The following is a 19,447-nucleotide window of genomic DNA, read 5'->3' on the forward strand; positions in this document are numbered from 1 at the left end:
ACAAATATTAGGCTACTGCATAGTCTACTAAGCTACAGATGATGGTAATAGGATAATGAGAAGTTTATTCCAAGTGTAGAGACACAATGCATCTAATCAAGCTTGTGTGTATATATTTAGGGAGCCACGTGGTCATTCAATGTTAAATTAATTTGTTTATCAATTTTATCCATAACAATAAGCCGCGAGCGTAAGATTACTGTAAAAATTACTGTAACAGATTTACCTTAAGTTAAATCAATACACTTTTTTGTTTATGTTTATCAGTATTAAAATACCCGATTATCAGTATTAAATTATAATTTAATAATTAAGTATTAAGTATTAAATTATTAAACAATTAATAAGTATTAAATTGTCAGTGTACTACAAATTTACCTTAATTCAAATCAATTCACTTTTTTGTTCATGTTTATCAAGTACTAAATTATGAAATAATTAATAAGTATTAAATTATCAGTGTTAAAATATCAGTTTTAAATTGTCAGTGTCAAATTATCAGTGTTAAATTATTAGTGTTAAATTCTCAGTGTTACATTTTTAAAAATTCAATGTTAAAAACATAAAATTTTAAAACATCAGTGTTCAATTGTTGACATAACTTATAAAATCAAGTTAAATTGTTTAACTTATTTTTTTTTTAAGTTAAAGTAACATAAAATAAATGTTGATTTTGACAAAAATGCTGCTTATTTTTTTTTACATTGTTCCAGCACATTAACTAATTTTTAATCGAATTTGGTATCCTTGATCTCAGGTTGGAGGACACACCTTTTAGAGCACAACATGTGTGCTTTCTGTATTTCGAGAGATTAGTCAGTGTGGGATGGCCACGTGGCTCATGGTCATTCAATGTTAAATTAATTTGTTTATCAATTTTATACATAACATTATAAAACGGTTAGTTCCAATCCTTGATTCTGATTGGTCAATAGGTGTGCTTTATTCACGATAAAACACTGCTATGACCGCTTCACCCAAAGGTTCTAATTAATATCACTGCGCCCTTAGCAACACCCTTAGCAACACATAAACATATAATGAGACAAAGTCTAAGAACAGTTTGTTGTTTTTATTTGAGCTTTCATGTTGTTGTTCACAGTCAGGGACTATTTTTTCTAGCAGAAGGAATGCTTTTATTTATTTAACTTCATAAAAGTTGCACTAATATTTTTTTTACTTTAATATTGTGTGGTAATCGTTTTATAAAAGCAATAAGGTACTCGAGGCAAGTGCTGTATCGTGAATAAGTAACGGCTGAAGGGGTTGCAGGCACTCCGCTTCGCGTCGTGCCTAACAACGCCCTTCAGCCGTTACTTATTCACGATACAGCACAGCCTCTCATACCTTATTGCTTACATAAGCCACCCAGCATAAGATTACTGTAAAAATAACTGTAACAAATTTACCTTAATTCAAATCAATTAACTTTTTTGTTTATCAGTATTAAAATACTCGATTTTCAGTATTAAAGGTGTAGCGGAGGATTTTCTCAAATTTTAGAAAAGAACCGCATTCTTCACTTTTTTAAAAAATGCAATTGCGCAACACTCCTGTTTGACAACTAGGAGGACCAATAGTCTTAATGATCCACCCGGAAAAAGAAAATCCTCCGCAATACCTTTAAATTATATTTTAATAATTAAAGCTGCAAGCAGCGATGGAAGGGTCCTCGCACGCATGTGCACCGCCACCCTATAGCCTTAGTAAAGCAGTGAACCAAGGGGATTTAAATTTAAGTGGGTATTCAGAAATTTTGCAGGTGGCGCTCATTTCTACACACCCACTTCTGACGCCTGCACCACATGTAAATTTTGACGCGTGTGCAAAATTTCATGAGTTTTCGAGCATGTTTAGGCCCTCAAATGAATTATGGTAAGCTATGCTAAAAGTGGTACTGCCAGACCCGGAGATCAGTTGAATGGATTCCAAAACGATAAAACTCAAATGTTTAACTCTAGGGGAGCTAGAAAATTAGCCATTTTCAAAAAAAGTGGAGTGTCCCTTTAAATACTTAACCTATAAAAAGTGCTGAGCTTTAATTCCTACCATGCATGAATGATTATGAAACTTCATATGACTGAAACTTCATACTTCATATGCCTTGATTCAAGTCAGAACTGTGTGTTTTTGTGGGTATGTGTAACTGTTTTGTTGGGTGACAATATCCTGTGAATCATTTGGATTAACACCCTTTACATCAATGAACACCGGTGGTTTCATTTATGTTTAAGTTTACCGGTCTGTACGGCATCTTAACCAAGCACACAAAGTTTCACACAATTCTGACAAGCATTAAAAATACAGATATAAAAAGTGTGAGATGTGTCAAAATTGTTAATTCTTGATGCACACTAAGTGTGAGAAAAAAGTGTGAGATGTGTCAAAATTGTTAATTCTTGATGCACACTAATAAAAGATAATAAAACACCACATGCATGCAAGACTGAAGTGTTTTAACTGTCTGGCAATTTTGCGGCAGGTTGCAACGTAAGTGTCTGTCAGCACTTCACAAAAAACGCATCATTGATGCATCTTTTGACCTATCCAAAAACTTTTCTGTGGTTTAGGCATCCACATCTGTGGTCCAAAAACACTGCATTCATCGTTTCTGATATAAAAGGTCAATTAAATTGTTATTACTGACATGCAAAAATCATTCAAAACTCCAACATGATCGTATTTGTTATTTTTTTCAAATGATTTTTAATTATATTAAATAAACAATATATAGCATATTAATTGAATTACATTATTAACAATTAAGCACCAAATTTAAATTAATGATGTTATAATGTAAAAAAATTGATAGACCTACAATAACATTTCTTAACTGTTTGTTTCTAATCCACATTTTATTCATGCAAAACAATTACAATTTTTTTAAATGATCTGCACATTTTTGACAGGCTTCATAATAATAATATACCTAAGAAATTAGTTATAGAGATACACAGACCTAAACCAAACCCTTGTACTATGTCTTCATTTCTAATGGTACAATACATGCATTATTTCTAATCTAAAAAGAAGTTATATTTAAAAGCCAGTGACTTTCACCACAGCGAGATGTGAAAAACGATAAGTTCTCAGCGTTTCCTATCACGCTCTGAAATCTGCAAATTACTTTCAGTTCAGTACCAATAAATAGTTTCACTTTCACAATAAGTGGGAACGGATATGGGAGGATATGGGTCACGCAAAACTTCACTAAAGCGTTTAAAACATAGTAATTCATCTTTGCATAAGCTGTAGTTAAAATTTATAATGAATAAAAACTACAATATGGACAAATCACTAAATAAATATTTTTAAATAATACACATATGTAATTCATTAGTTTTGTAGACCTTGTAAGACTTTGAATTTGTATTGCTGCTTATCTTAGACTCATTTTGCTGACATTATTTTGCAGGTAAATTATCGACATCAGCACCTATGCAGCAACTTCTATATAGCCCGGGTAAGCATGCTGACTGCAGCGCTGTAGATAGGGTTAAGGTTTGACTCAATGCCAATGGGACAGAAATGTAAACTGGTTTGACCTTGACTTGCTGTGCTACGGCTAAATGCATTGCAATGGTGTCCCAGTACCGAATCGAATAAAGATAACAATATGTTATTTTCCATATGGCCAACCCTTACAAAAATTCACCATGGTTTTCACCATGGTTTAAACCCCACAATCATGGTTACTATGGTAAGACCATGGTTAACCCAAAATAATCATGATTTTGCAACAAAAAGTTTTGTAAAAAAATACAGATACGATTACATAAATACTTAATATTTTTTGTTAATTTCTTTTGAAACTTATAGATAAGAGTATGGTGACAAAAAAAGTCCCATATTGTACCACACCATGACATTTTTGCAGTATTTCTATAGTACCTGACTAACAATATTAATAATCACTTTAAGTCATTTTTTTTCTTTATGCACAACTTCCTGTTGAACAAAGCTTGCTTAGTCCTCCTTTGAAATGCAGAAGACATATAAGGCACGATATGTTGCATGTTCTTTAACCGAGTATGTTTCACTTCCCAGGCCGTGATGTTTACAAGCATGCAATGAATGAGGACGCAATACCTGCGTCCAGCCTGAAGAGGGTATACATGCATTATGGCAAAGCAGTAACATAAAGGACCAATGTGGAAACTCGCTAGCCAAATACAACAAAGCTTTGGAGACGTCACTGTGTCTGTCAAAGAGATAGCGTTTGCTTTTGTGCACATTATAAAGGCTTTTAAATCCTTTTTAGTGATATTTAAAACATGGTGGTTACCGGGGTAAGCGTTTATGAAGAGCCTGTCATGACACGTAAGCTGAAGGACAAGATGATGTTTTCATGATGAGGGTTTGGATCACCTTGACAACAGAATAATAGCATGAATGAGAAAGAAAAAAGCCATTCTGTACCTCAGGGACAAATCAAATTAAACTAAAAAAAAATAACATGACCTAATCAAGGTTCATTGGCTTAAAGCAGACACTCCATCTGTACAGCCAATCACAATAAAGACAATGCATAAAGGTCAAACTACAGGGCATACGGGTTTGTTTTTGGTTTTAATAGACTTTGCAGTCTTTAAAAGCCTCTTTGACCCAACATAACTTGGACTCATAAGACTTTTATGAAAGGAAGTTTTATTGGCACTTTGTGTGGTAATGTTTGCTTTACAGGGCTAATGACTCTATTAAACCTAAATGCGGATTCTTCGTGAATCAATACTTTAACTTTTACTTTTGCCTGGACAAGAACAACTCAAATTTTTTTTTAAAATGTAGTTTTTTTTTATTTTTTGTTAGCATTTTCCATTTTATCAAAATACCATAATTGTAATGCTTTCGTTGGATTAAAGGAAATTAAAAGAACTGTAGCGTTTTTTAGCTAGAAACATTTTAACATATCAATTTACAACTCTAGGATTTGCCTTTAGAATGAAATTAACTGTTATTACCTTATTTGGCAGGGTCATGAATAATAATGTTGAGCTCTGTTCTGATTGGCTGTTTCACAGAGCAGCTCCTTTAGTAGCTCTGTGTGTGTGTAAACAGATTTTATGTTTGTGCCTGTATCAGATGAAGATACGAAATTTGAGGAATAATTAATTGTTTGGAGATTGTTAACTCTTTCACCGCCAGCGTTATTTTTTTAAAGGTTGCCAGCCACAGCGCCAGCATTTTTCATGATTTTCACAAAAATGTAATGACTTCCACAAAATGTTCTTCTTTAAATATATAAACATTAAACATACAATATATCAAATGAAAGAACGGACCCTCTGCTTTCAAACGAAAAAACCTGTTTCATCCTACCTTCATTTGTTCTCTTTTATCACCTCTCAAATATGTGTAGGTCTTTTCAAAAACAGCTAATTTTGAGCAAAAAGCTAAGATAATTGCATTTTTGTGAAGGACTTTTGATAGAGATCCGGTGCAGAGCGATCCTCAAAACTGACACGAACATACAACTGTTTGCCCTGATACTTCTGGGTTTTATAAGCCACCTGGTGGATATTAGCGGTATTGCAGAAAGCCGGAAATACTCATCATTGGCAGGGAATCGTTTTTTTTTCTTAATTGACAAGTAAACTCATCAATGGCGGGGAAAGAGTTAATGGACGTTTCTGAGTGGTGTTTTTTTTTCAGTATGGACCTCCAAAACGTAACTGTAAAGTCAATAGTAGTACTTCAGTCTAACTACTAGCATATAGCGCTAACTCAGCAGTCACAACTTTGTTTATAGCATTGTAACAACACTGTAATTAATTTAATATGTAATTTAATGTTGGGGCGTACATCATCACTGTAAATCCACAGTTGGTGTTATATTGCAACCTTGTATCACGAAATTATGTACCTATAGTCACGTAATTTTGTGAGTGTTTTCCGTGACACTGACACGTTTTTCCGCTATTTTTATTTAATACTTTAAAAAAAAAATTCTGATTTATTTTTTATATTTTCAAAATTTTAAACCATTGTCACCTGCCGTTAGAATTGGGTTTGGGTAAGGATGTCATATTATGTAAATCTAACCCTTTACCGAAGCGACAATGGTAAGAAAATAGGACAAAACAGTTGAGTAACAAATACGTGACAGTGACACGTAAACTGAAATACGTGACAGTGACACGTAAACAGAAATATGTTCACGCAAAAAGGCAGAAAAATGTGTCAGTGTCATGGAAAAGACTCACAAAATTACGTGACTATAGGTACGTTATTTCGTGATACTGGCTTGTGATTGCTTAGTTTTTGCATGCACAAGGTTTACATTAGAAGGAGGAAACAATCATGTTTAGGGGTCACTATATGTCATTACCATGTTAAGAACTCATATTATTCGTCTATGCCCAGGTAAATACAGTTTTACATTCTACGGCACCTTTAAACAAGACAGGGAGCTTAATATTTCCTAATTTTGTGCTCTTCAATCTCCTGGCTGGCACTGTTCTGCACAGAATTCCCAAGCAAACAAGCAAGAACACAGCTGTGTCAAACACAACATGTACTGACAGAGCAAGACCTTTAAGAAAGGAAAAACATTTCATACCAGGAAGATTACCAATAAATATCTGCCTACAAATTATCTACAGGAAACCAATTGTAAGTAAATGTCTGTGTGTCACTTATTCAAACTTAAATCTGGTATAATAGCGTCATCAATCTGATACAGTTCCCATAAAGTACTGCCCCAAAAAACAATGGTTCCCTCCACCCAGCCGAGAGCGTTTCCTTCCCTCCGGCCTTTCTGTATTGTTTCTACAAAGTGGAAATCTCCACTCAAATAAATGCTCTATATATTCAATCCAATGTGTGTCAAGTGCCCTGTTTGATGCCAGTAGCCTCACGGCATCTAAAACTAACATGCATTAAAAGACTTTATTATTAAATGAGGATTGTATTTCTTCTTCTTCTTCAACAAATTTTGTCTTCTGAAATTACTTTTGTGTCTGCTAAATATTAACCAATATTAAGTCCCGCACTATTTCCAGCTGAAAACTCTGCAAGGTCAGTTTACATATGGCACGTCAAGACAAGCTTGGCGTCTATGAAATGGCATTTTTATAAAGCGTATCTTTCTGCTGAAATAGGTGAATCTCAGGGATAAAGCCAAAATTATGCTTATGCAAGACATCAAAATTCAGAAAAAATTTGACCTTTAGTCCCACTGGGACTAATGTGGCGTTTTATGTGTCCAAAACAGCAAAAGCAGTCCAAGGGTCTCACGTAATAAGTCGGAAATATTAATAAGAAGCCACATGTAACCGCTCACTGAAAGACAGCAAATTGATGCACTTAAAATAACGCTTCAGCTTGCGTGTGCTTATTAATAGCATTTAGGTCTAAAGTAAACTAAACTGCTTACATCAGCCAAAACATGTCTGTTTGGTTCATTTTATTGCACAAACAGAGCCATCAAAACATTATAGTGTCTAAAAGTACAGTATAGTAAGGACGTTTTGAAGTCAAGAGTAACATACTTCAATAACATACGTTTTATAATGTGTCTGGTAGATGTTTACTTATGATCTATAATAGAAATCTTATAACAACGTGCAGTAAATTTTACAGTAAAGTTTTCTAACTATACTTCCAAAATCTGTATAATAAACACATGATTTCCCCTATAGTGACCTCAAAATGTCTCTCTTATAACCTTTACAAACATGCACTATAGGTACCTCGGTACAGTAATGATATCAGAAAGCAATATCATATTACTGTATGCTCAGCACATTTATGTAAAGTCATAACTAAGATGCATCTACGATCACAGCAATAGTGTGCACATATGCAATATGTACTGTATGCTTGCAGTCTTCCTATATAAACACAATAACTTGTATGTATCTATAAACAACCTGCATTTCTGCTTTGTAAATATGTGTTTTGTTTAATGCATTGCTTTTTGGATGTATTCAACAAAAATTGAACGTTCACATCAGTTACTCATTTTCATGCCATCCCAGGTGCAAAAAAAACTTAATCTGAGTCCTCACAAACACAATGCCACCATGTTTAAAAATACTGTATATATAGGTCCATAAAATGCAAATGAGGAGGACCAATCACCTTTTCGGTACAAAGGTGCACTTTCTGAGAGTGTACCTTTTTTACATCTTTGATATTAAGGTTCCTGACCCAAAAACCATGACACATGTAGCAGGACGCCCTGGTGGACCTTCTGGTGAAACTAAAAGGGGACGTTTCACAAGACTTTTTAAAGATGTAAAATAAATCTTTGGTGTCCCCAGAGTACATGTGAAGTTCTAGCTTAAAACAGCATGTAGAAAATGTATTATAGGATGTTAAAATTGCCACTTTGTAGGTGTGAGCAAAAATGTGCCGTTTTGGGTGTGTCCTTTATGCAAATGAGCTGATCTCTGCACTAAATGGCAGTGCCGTGGCTGGATACTAGTGCAGATTAAGGGCCGGTATTATCCCCTTCTGACATCACAAGGGGAGCCAGATTTCAATTATCTATTTTTGCACATGCTTGCAGAGAATGGTTTACCAAAACTAAGTTACTGGGTTGATTTTTTTCACATTTTATAGGTTGATACAAGCATTGAGGACCCAATTATAACACTTAAACATGGAAAAAGTTAGATTTTCGTGATATGTCCCCTTTAAGAAACCTTACCCCAGCCCAACAGTATATCATAGGAGAAACCAGCACTGTAAACGCATTATATACTAGTCTTTTACTATGCAAAATACCACTCAAACATTAAGTCTGTCAGTCATGATGCAGGTTTAGTTCAAATAAGTCAATAGCAAAGTTCAGCATTGACAACTTGGAAGAACAAACGCAACAAAATCCAAACTTCTTGTAAGTTGCCCTTAATGGTAACAGATGCACAAAGCCGTTTCCCTCTATGCGTCACAACAAGAGATAAGTGCGCGTTCTCGGCAAACTCACGCGTGCATTGATGATGAGGTAAAACTGTACAATAATAACGCACTTTCCACTACACTCTTTGGGTTAGGTTTATGTTTGTTTCACACACATTTTAACTCTTTTTTCTATGTATCCAGATGAATGTATAGGCTAGTGCTTATATATGAATAATAAATATTAAACTCACCCCATCAACCAATCCATGCTGATGTTAAGGACCGACCCACGCCAGCTCTGCTGTGACTTTCACCGGCTGTCTCAAACTCTGTTGTCTCTCTATGCATGTAAATCTGCTACGGTGTATCAATGTACAACATTTCTGGGTACAAATCTTCTCTTCTGCATTGACTTTCTATGATGTTTCTAAAATAGCCACGACCGCTGATAATATCGCCTCAGTTGGCTAATGTCAGGACTGTGCACCGGCACTCATGCACTCAGTGCAGTAAGGATTCAGCCCCGCTACTGCTTGATTTTGGGAATCCGGAAGTAAAGGCGGACGGTGTCTCAAATCGCGGCGAGTGTGATCGTGACTGACTGAACATCAACCGACGTGATGTCAGGGAAATATTCATGAATGCGGTCTAGATAGGCAGCTGACTAGGTTTTAAAACACAGACACAGATTCGACACCCCCACCCTTGCTTCCGTGCCTGTCATTGTTCACATCTGCTGCAGTCAGAAATAAAACAAGATATCCTGCAAAACAGCAGTTTTATTTTTACATGGACACACACATTGTGTCTTTAAACCTTGCTTAGTTTTCACATGTAATAAAATAAGTATTATTAGGGGTCAAGCCCCGAAGGGGCGTAGAACCCTATTGTATTTGTTAGTTTTCTTAATTTTATTATTATTATTATTAGTTATTCTTCTTCCGCCATTGCGGTCTATGGCAGCCCATAGAACCGTACGTAGGAAAGTTATGAAATTTGGCACACTGATAGAGGACAGTCCAAATATTATCCACAGCAAATTTGGAGTCTCTATCTCAAACCCGCTAGCGCCACCAACAGTCCAAAGTTGAACTTATGTTTTTGCTTATAACTTCTGATCCGTAAATCCTAGAAATGAAATTCTTGTTTCCTCTGATTCCTTGGCTCAAGACGATTCGAATGGACCCTATGACGTCATTTTCCGTCATGAAAATTTTTCCACCATTTTGAATTATTCGTAAAACCTACTTTTGCGAACTTGTCCTAGAGCTTTTGGCCGATTTCCACGAAAATTGGTATGCAGCATCTAGAGACACTCATGGCAAAAAGTTATTAAAATAATTTTGATAAACCAATCCGTTGTCGTATAGCGCATCAACGAATTTTACGTAGAGCGCAAAAAAACAGATTTTAGGCTGTATCTTCACCAAACTTAGGCCTATTGACACAAATCTTGGTACTTGAGATGCCAGTCAGGAACTGAGGGAGCATGCACAGTTTCGTTGCAGCGCCACCTAGTGGCCAGACGAATGTTTTATAGGCCTATAACTTTGGCTATGATCATCATATTTACAAGGGACTTGTTTCCTTGGAGTTTTGAATAGTTGCCGAGTCCAACGATACCAAACATGCCAGGATTCGCCTTACGGTTAACCCTGTGCGGCAAAATAGCGCTTAAAAAACACGCGCAAATATCTCCGCGACCGTAATTCTGATCGACTCAAAAACACCATAAGAAGAAACTAACCTTACCTTCTGAACAAAAAGTTCTATTGGCGTTATATTAAAATTTTCATCAGAAATGGCCGAAAATTGCAAAAAACGAAAAATTACCTTTAAATTTTGTATTTTTTACACATAAATGGTTATAACTTCGCAACGAAAAGAGATTTTTTCACCAGATTTGATACGCTGATGTACGACCACAGTTTGAGGCTACACAAAAAAAATTGCTTGCTTGCACCACTAGGTGGCGTTATAATTGAACAAAAACTGTGATATCAAGCCAGCCCTATGGTCATACAACTGTTTCTTCACTAAACTAAAGTGTATAGTCATAAAACTAGCTCAATGTAACGTAATCATGACCTGAAGTTGCATGCACAATTTTGTCACAGCGCCACCTAGTGGTTTTGAGATAGAAAATTGTAATTTTTGCCTAAAACTACTGCAACAAACACATCTAAAACCACAAGTCATCATGGATTATTCATTTCATGGCTTGGATTATAATCACTGGTGGATGTCAATTTACTGTCTAGCAACCAATGAGAATACCTTATCAACTGTTTTTGCAAGAGCTATATCTCTTCATCAGAACAGCGTAGAGACATGGGGGTGGGCTCTTTCGACTCATTAACACCACAGTAACATTTTGTGAGCTGAGTATTACCACTGCAATTTCCTTCAGTGTTCTAGTTGTCAATGCTCCTCAAGACGTGAGGAAGAGATTTCACTGAATTAGAACACAGCTTTTTTGCTGATTACCGTTATATTAATTTGTCTGAAATCAGGAGGTTTTGCTAGGTTTTTTAAACTGCTCCTCCGGACTCAAGTTTACCTTCTTCTGTGCCCTTTTTGGCTTGACCCCGGTATCGCTGCTTGCAGCTATATTTATTATTATTATTATTATTATTAGTATTATTAGTATTATTAGTATTATTATTATTATTAATATTCATATTCATATTCATATTAATATTAATATTAGTAGTAAGTATCGTTTTTATAGTTTGTTAAAATAATATTATTATATGTTATTATAGTTGTTATCGCTATATTATATAGTTATGTATATATTATATTCTCCGTTTAAGTCAAACAATAGGAATTGGAAAAAAAACGTACTAAAATGTATCATAGTATAATAACGAAGGTGTAGAGGTGTGTGTATATTTATTGACCTATCGCTTATCATTTTTAAAACCACGGTTTTACTACAAAAAAGTTAAACTAAAGCTACTGTAGCTAAAACATGGTTAAATTGTGGTAAATTATGGCAATTTTTTTTAAAGGGAAATCTAATTTTCAACCAGCAGAGGTCACTGTAGATGTGTACATTCAAACACGGCGGATAGGAAATGTTATTATTGGCTCATTTTCAATACGAGATTATGATAATAAATTATATTTTATTGTTTGACATTGTACAAATTTTGTTTTAAAATATATTTTTCCTTCAAAAACACATTATTTGCATTAGGCCTACTATAACAATTGATGAGCTCATGCAGTTACAACACCAACCACTAGAGGCTCCCTTCAGTCGCAGATGTGTATATATGTAATAGCTGCTGTATTTATCGGATTCGTCATATATTTTATTATGTGAAGAAGCAAGTTAACTGTCACACAACGATACTAGAAGGACATTTAAACAAATTTTTACTTATAGTTTTATGAGACTCAAGAAAAAAGATAGCTGAAAACACGAATAAAGTGAAAATCAAGTAGCCTTTTATTCTCTAAAGGAGTTTGTATGTAAAAACTGCACGAGGTGCAAAGTGAATTTAGTGGAAAATTATACAACCAGCAACCATAGGCAATATATATATACAATTTACTCTCAAGTATATTTTACATTTGGGATGGACACCCTTAAAATTAAGGTGCTAGAAAGGGTTAGGGATGCCACTTTGGTAAAGTGCTCTTGACTTGGTTTAAGTGGCCTTGACTACAACACTACCATACAGCCTGAAAAAAAAACTTTATAAGTGTATTATATATGATTGGGGACTATGTTGACAATGAAACAGCTTACTGTACTTTAAATTGCATGTCTTTTCACATGGCTCAGGTATTACCTTGCAGCAGACACAGTAGATTCCCTTTGGCCATTTACTTTATACAACCTCTGTATAAATCAATACAGACTTTTCTGATTGCAGACACGCCGTCTCCTGTCTTCCTCTGAGCAATGAGGTCGGCGCCTGAGGAGTCATCCCTACCTGTGATTCAACTACACAGCTGGCCCACCTGACAAGTACAAAGGATGTTTCCTTACATTAACATTACAGAAATCAAAGAATAGCAGATGATGCATCAAGAAAGAGACAGGGCGTGTTGTATAATACATTAGCTTTATCTGGCCGTCTTGATGAAAAATAAACAAGTATTAAAGGAATAGTTCACCCAATATCATTCATTCTTGACATGACACCAGTTATAGACATGCAACCATATTTGCTCTGTGTGTTTCCATGTATACAAAATTGTTTGCCAAATCAGCTCAAAATATGAACAGTTTTCTCTAACAAATGTTGAGTTTTGCTCATAAAACATTTACAGTATAAACCCCACTGGAGTCATTTCCATTATCTTAATGATGAATGTTTGTGCTTCGCCATGTTGACTTCATGTAGAAAGATAACATAACAGCATTTTAAATATTAAAATACATTTATTTGTGTTCAGCTGAAATATACATCTGAGATTCCTTTAACCAGTTGCATGATAACTATCTGTTTGTCCAACCAATGGAAGACAGGGAAGTGTTTTGCCAACTTGTCTAAATGACATTATTTTTGCAGCTTTGGTAATGCTAACTTTGGTGACTTTGGAGTAAACGTTTGTCTAATGTCTCCCATGGTTGACCTGGAATAGTTACTAAATGCCACACACATGAGGATAAACAGGCATTAAAATAATTACACTCATTGGGTATCATTCACTAAGCATGCGTATATGCACAAATTTGTATGTGAAATGTGCATACGGACGTTTTAATGAAATAAATCATGATTCAACAAAAACAACTTAGTCCACACTTAAGGAAAAAGAACCCTATAATATCTGTGTTTTATATTTTATATATATCTTTCCTTCTCTAAGTTGTTGGGTCAATGACGTAACATTAATTATTTTGTGTCCTTATGGTTCAATTAAATGTAAAAGGGTTAAAATTTCATAATAAATTTGCAGATTACTTGCATACATTCTCTTTACAAGTCTAAAATTTCTGCTTTTATTTAATTTTGAAAGAATATTTGGGGGATAATTGCAAAAGTGTCAATGTGGTGTAACTGGTCTGTGTCATTTGGTGTAACTAGTATTTTTTAAATGAAAATATAAATATATACATTAAAAATGTTGAATAAAATATAATCATCTAGTTTACTGTAATATGATTTTTTTACATACATTTTTACATCCTTTGTCAAAGATTATTTAGAAAACAGAGCTGTTTTCAGCATATGTCAGGACAATTATTACAAAAACGCATTAAAATGTACATTTAGAAATAACCAATAAAATTATTTTACTTTTTTTGATGAATACGTTTACATGCCATCAAGGTGGATAAAATATTTAATATTTCTTATTCTTTGGTGCAAATGGTGGTTACACCATTTGACATTTTCGTCCATTCAGTCTTAACTTTCATAAAAATGGTGCAAATGTAATTTTTTATTGCATAAAATCAACATAAATACACTATGTGCATTGAAATAAACCTGATTCATGCTTTATTCTTTCATTTTGAAAGAATATTTGGGGGATAATTGCAAAAATTTTAATGTGGTGTAACCGGTCTGTGTCATTTGGTGTAACTAGTATTTTTTAAATGAAAATATAAATATATACATTAAAAATGTGGAATAAAATATAATCATCTAGTTTAGTGTAATATGATTTTTTTACATAAATTTTAACATCATTTGTCAAAGATTATTTAGAAAACAGAGCTGTTGTCAGCATATGTCAGGACAATTATTACAAAAACGCATTAAAATGTACATTTAGAAATAACTAATAAAATTATATTACATTTTTTTTATGAATACGTTTACATGGCATCAAGGTGGATAAAATATTTAATATTTCTTATTCTTTGGTGCAATTGGTGGTTACACCATTTGACATTTTCGTCCATTCAGTCTTAACTTTCATAAAAATGTTGCAAATGTAATTTTTTATTGCATGAAATCAACATAAATACACTATGTGCATTGAAATAAACCTGATGCGTGCTTTTAAAACAAGTTTTTGAAAAATATTTTTGAATTTCTCATCTTGCCAAACCGTTTTTGTCACTGACCCTCTTACATTTTTGCTAATTTGTTAAACGTCCGTATGCATCTTTCATGCACAAATTTGTGCGTACACATGCTAAGTGAATGGGACCCAATGCCAGTTGGGTATCTGAATTGGGTCATAGTGGTCATGTTCTGCAATAAAAATACATATTATGTCAAAAAAATTTATTGACAATAAATCTGAAGACAAAGTAGTTTCTATGCTAAAGTTAAATGTTTAAATACAGCCACAAAACAATTTTGTGGTACCGAAGGTTTATATTTTTGTTACGCTGAGTCTTTGTGGCTTTTCTGTTAGGGAAAAACATTCAGATGCTTTCGATTTACGGTCATTCGAGGACATGGGCAACAGGGCAAGAAATCACACGGAAAGTTACCTACCAACAAACAGAGCTAAAAATTAAAGTTATGATGTAACAGTTTTATAAGTTGCCATATATAAACTCTGGGATTTGAGAGAGCTCTGGCACCCAGCTTGGCTACATCTGGAAACAATCATATCCATTCGTCTTTTCGCTCTTGTTACCTACAATAACACACATTTTCTCCAATTCCAATTTCATTTAAAGACCCTTTAAAAGTAAAATATCATTTATTACATTAATTCATTCTTTTCAATATTTGAGCCGGGTTTCATATTGTTTTTAAAGGGCCGTTTCAATTATTGTACAATATGATTCTGTCTGTTGCATTTATGGAAATTACTCAGAAAATATATTACTCAGGTTGTAAATCTACATTGAATGTACAACCTCTTATGAAAATTAACCATAGTTTCACTACAGCTAAAAACATGGTTACTGTAGTAAAACTATGGATACCACAAAATTTCTAATCATACACCAAAAAACAAGTTTTTTTAAAGGGTATTTAAAGCATTGTGCTTATTTCATTGTTTGCATTTTCATTTAATAATAATGCGAATGACAAAATTTAATTAAAATCTAAATGTACTCCTAATTATATGTGCTTAACATTGTATTGTATGTGTGTCATTGTATTTTAAAGCAACAATGATCAAATCTGCTAGCGACAGCAATGATGTACAAGGTGTCTAGTTGACCTTTGATGTTGATTTGAGGGAGGAACACAAGAGGCTTTAGTGTCGACTGCATGTCATCATGCGGTCATCGTCAGCTGGCCTTCATATCATTATCTGTCCAGAACACATAGTCCACTGACTCACTTAACAAAACGAACAAACATCTCCTTACCTCATATGGGGTGTGTGGGTATGTATCACCCGCATGCTGCGTCTTATCTACCAGCAGTGTTACACAAAGTGAAACTGATTTTATTAATATATTACATAGATCTGGAGTTACCCACATTGTCATTCATTTACGCTGCAGAGACAAGTAGGAAAGGGAAAAAAATTCCCAAGCCAAGCGGGAACAGAATGGTATTCTTGAGTGGGGAGAGGGGAATTTGTCATCCTTTTCCCACAAGATCTTTTGTTCGTGGCCATACGGAAGGTCTTTCTTCATTTTTGTACCTTTATGGGTATACAACAAATTGAAATGTTATACTTTTTGGCATATATTTTACCCTAAGGACCAATTTTTTACCTGTTAAATGTAAGAGGTACAAAACATTAAAGGTACACAATAGGTGTAGTTATGCGGCTGTTTGCCAGTAACTTACTGTAGATTTAAAGGAACACACCAACTTTTTGGGACTTTAGCTTATTCACCGTTTCCCCTAGAGTTAGATAAGTCCACACATACGTTTTTCATCTCCGTGCATGCCTTAACTCTGTCTGAAACACCCACCGCTAGCTTAGCTTAGCACAAAGACTGGAAGTAAATAGCTCCAGCTAGCATACTGCTCCCAATAAGTGACAAAATAACGGCAACATTTTATATTAACCTATTTATATGTTGTGATTTGTATAGTCACAGTGTGTACAAATAACAAGGTCATATGAGAGACAGCCATCTCTTAACCGTATACATACTGGGAACTATATTATCAGAAGCCGAAGCACTGCTACTTGGACCTCTCAGGTGATGCGAACAAATCACTCCGCCCAATTAGCAGTGCTTCGCCTTCTGAAAACACAGTTCCCAGTATGCTAGCTGGAGCCATTTACTTCCAGTCTTTGTGCTAAGCTAGGCTAGCGGTGGGTGTGTCAGACAGAGTTACAGGACGCACGGAGATGAAAAGGGTATGTATGGACTTTAACTATGGGGGATACGGTGAATTAGCTAAAGTCCCAAAAAGTTGGCATGTTCCTTTAAATTTGTGTTATTTACTGGCAAGAGTTTGTTCAAAGTTAAAGGAACATTAAACATTTACAAGTCTTTGTCTTTACAGAACAAAACAAAAATAACAGCCTCATGCAAAGCATTCTGGGAACCAGAAATCCTCATCAGCCTTTTTCTGTTTTGTTTTTCATTCAGATTTTGTTTCCCAGAATGCTTTGCATGAGGCTGTTATTTTAGTTTTATTCTGTAAAGACAAAGACTTGCTATGTCTTTGAACAAAGTGTCCCCAGAGTACATATGTGAAGTTTTAGCTTAAAGTACCATATAAATAATTTATTATAACATGTTAAAATTTACACTTTGTAGGTGTGTGCAAAAATGTGCCGTTTTGGGTGTGTCCTTTAACATGCAAATGAGCTGATGAAATTTTAAACACTGATCACAATGATGGTGGTTTGTTGCAATTAAAACTCAATTGTGCTGTCAATCTCTCTTTTTCTCTGCACTAAATGGCAGTGCTGTGATTGGATAGTGCAGATTAATGGGTGGTACTATTATAATAAGAGCTTCTTATAACATCATAAGGAGAGCCAAATTTCAACGACCTATTTTTTCATGTGCTTGTAGAGAATGGTTTACCAAAACTAAGTTACTGGGTTGATCTTTTTCACATTTTCTAGGTTGATAGAAGCACTGGGAAACCAATCATAGCACTTAAACATGAAAAAGTCAGATTTTCATGCCATGGCCCCTTTAAGAAAAATCTTATGTATGTTACTGTCACTTTAAATTGCTTGTATTGGTTTACTCATTATTATGTAGGTAAAGTTGTCGTTTAAAGGGAACATTTCACAAGACTTTTTAAAGATGTTAAATACATCTTTAATGTCCCCAGAGTATATGTAAAGTTTAAGCTCATAATATCATATAGATCATTTATTATAACGTGCTAAAATTGCCACTTTGTAGTTGTGAGCAAAAATGTGGCTTTTTGGGTGTCCTTTAAAATGCAAATGAGCTGATCTCTGCACTAAATGGCAGTGCCGTGGTTGGATAGTGCAGATTAAGGGGCGGTATCATCCCCTTCTGACATCACAAGGGGAGCCAAATTTCATTGAGCTATTTTTTCACATGCTTGCAAAATATGGTTTACCAAAACTAAGTTACTGGGTTGATATTTTTCACTTTTTCTAGGTTGATAGAAGCACAGGGGTCCAAGTTATAGCACTTAAAAATGGAAGAAGTCGGATTTTCATGATATGTCCCCTTTTTTACAAACCATTGTACGAATGCACAAAACTCCTCCACCTTAATGCTTTAACAAATTTGACATTGGAGCACAAAGTTGCATGGGTATATTTGTAGCAATAGCCAACAATACATTGTATGGGTCATTTTTATGCCAAAAATCATTAGGATATTAAATACTCAAGATCATCTTCCATGAAGATATTTTGTAATTTTTTTGTGTAAATATATCAAATATTTATTATTAATAATATACCCTGCAAAAAATTATTTTCAAGAAAAAGATTCTTAGTTTTTTATCTTGTTTTCAGTAAAAATATAAAAAAAATCTTAAATTAAGATGCTTTATCTTGATGAGCAACATGACCCAAGAAAATAAGTCTAGTTTTTAGATCAAAAATATCACATTTAAGTGATTTTGTGCATAAAACAAGCAAAAACAAAAGAAATATTTTTCTTAAACACTAAATTCATTATTATTTTTTTGCTTGTTTTATTTGCTAATAACTAAACTTATTTTCTTGGATCGTATTGCTCATCAAGAAAAAGCATCTTAATTTAAGAATTTTTTGATATTTTTATTGAAAACAAGACGAAAATACTAAACAATTTTTTCTTGAAAATCATTTTTTGCAAGGTGGTTTTCTCAATATTTTGATTTTTGCACCCTCAGATTCCAGATTTTCAAATAGTTATATCTCAGCCAATTGTCCTATCCTAACAAACTGAAAGCTTAATGATAGATCTTAATAAAAATGACCCTTATGACTAGTTTTGTGGTGTTGGGTAACATATTGTTTTTAATTCACAAAACTACTTTGAATCGCTGAACTTGCACAATCGGGCCAAATAGGACACAAGTCAAAAGAAAAGAAATCGCTGGAAGCTTTTTCATATTTTGTAATGTTTGTATTTCGTTTCATCGTCACAAAATGGGTACATGGGGAGGAACAAGCCTTTCAAAAGAACCTGAGGTATTTTGCGTCAAGCAGCCTAAGGTATCAAGATTTCCTCTTTTTAAAAAAAATCCCTATATCAGTTAGTGTTGTTGATAGGATGCTATTCACACAACATAATAATAATACAATAATAATAATAAGTTGCCAACTA

The 19,447-nt window shown here is 34.2% G+C and overlaps 1 protein-coding gene across 1 annotated transcript in view; it reads right to left on the reverse strand.

Moving 5' to 3' along the window:
- mob2a (MOB kinase activator 2a) overlaps window positions 1–9,357 on the reverse strand; it is a 58,916-nt gene extending 49,559 nt beyond the window's left edge. Inside the window, exon 1 of the mRNA XM_055192195.2 lies at window positions 9,099–9,357. Within this exon, the coding sequence (XP_055048170.1) occupies window positions 9,099–9,115 (17 nt within the window). The 5' untranslated portion in view covers window positions 9,116–9,357. The remainder of the gene's footprint in view (window positions 1–9,098) is intronic.
- Window positions 9,358–19,447: the final 10,090 nt, after the last annotated feature.

Source organism: Misgurnus anguillicaudatus, chromosome 6 (genome assembly GCF_027580225.2).
Source record: "Misgurnus anguillicaudatus chromosome 6, ASM2758022v2, whole genome shotgun sequence".
In the NCBI taxonomy this organism is placed as follows: Eukaryota; Metazoa; Chordata; class Actinopteri; order Cypriniformes; family Cobitidae; genus Misgurnus; species Misgurnus anguillicaudatus.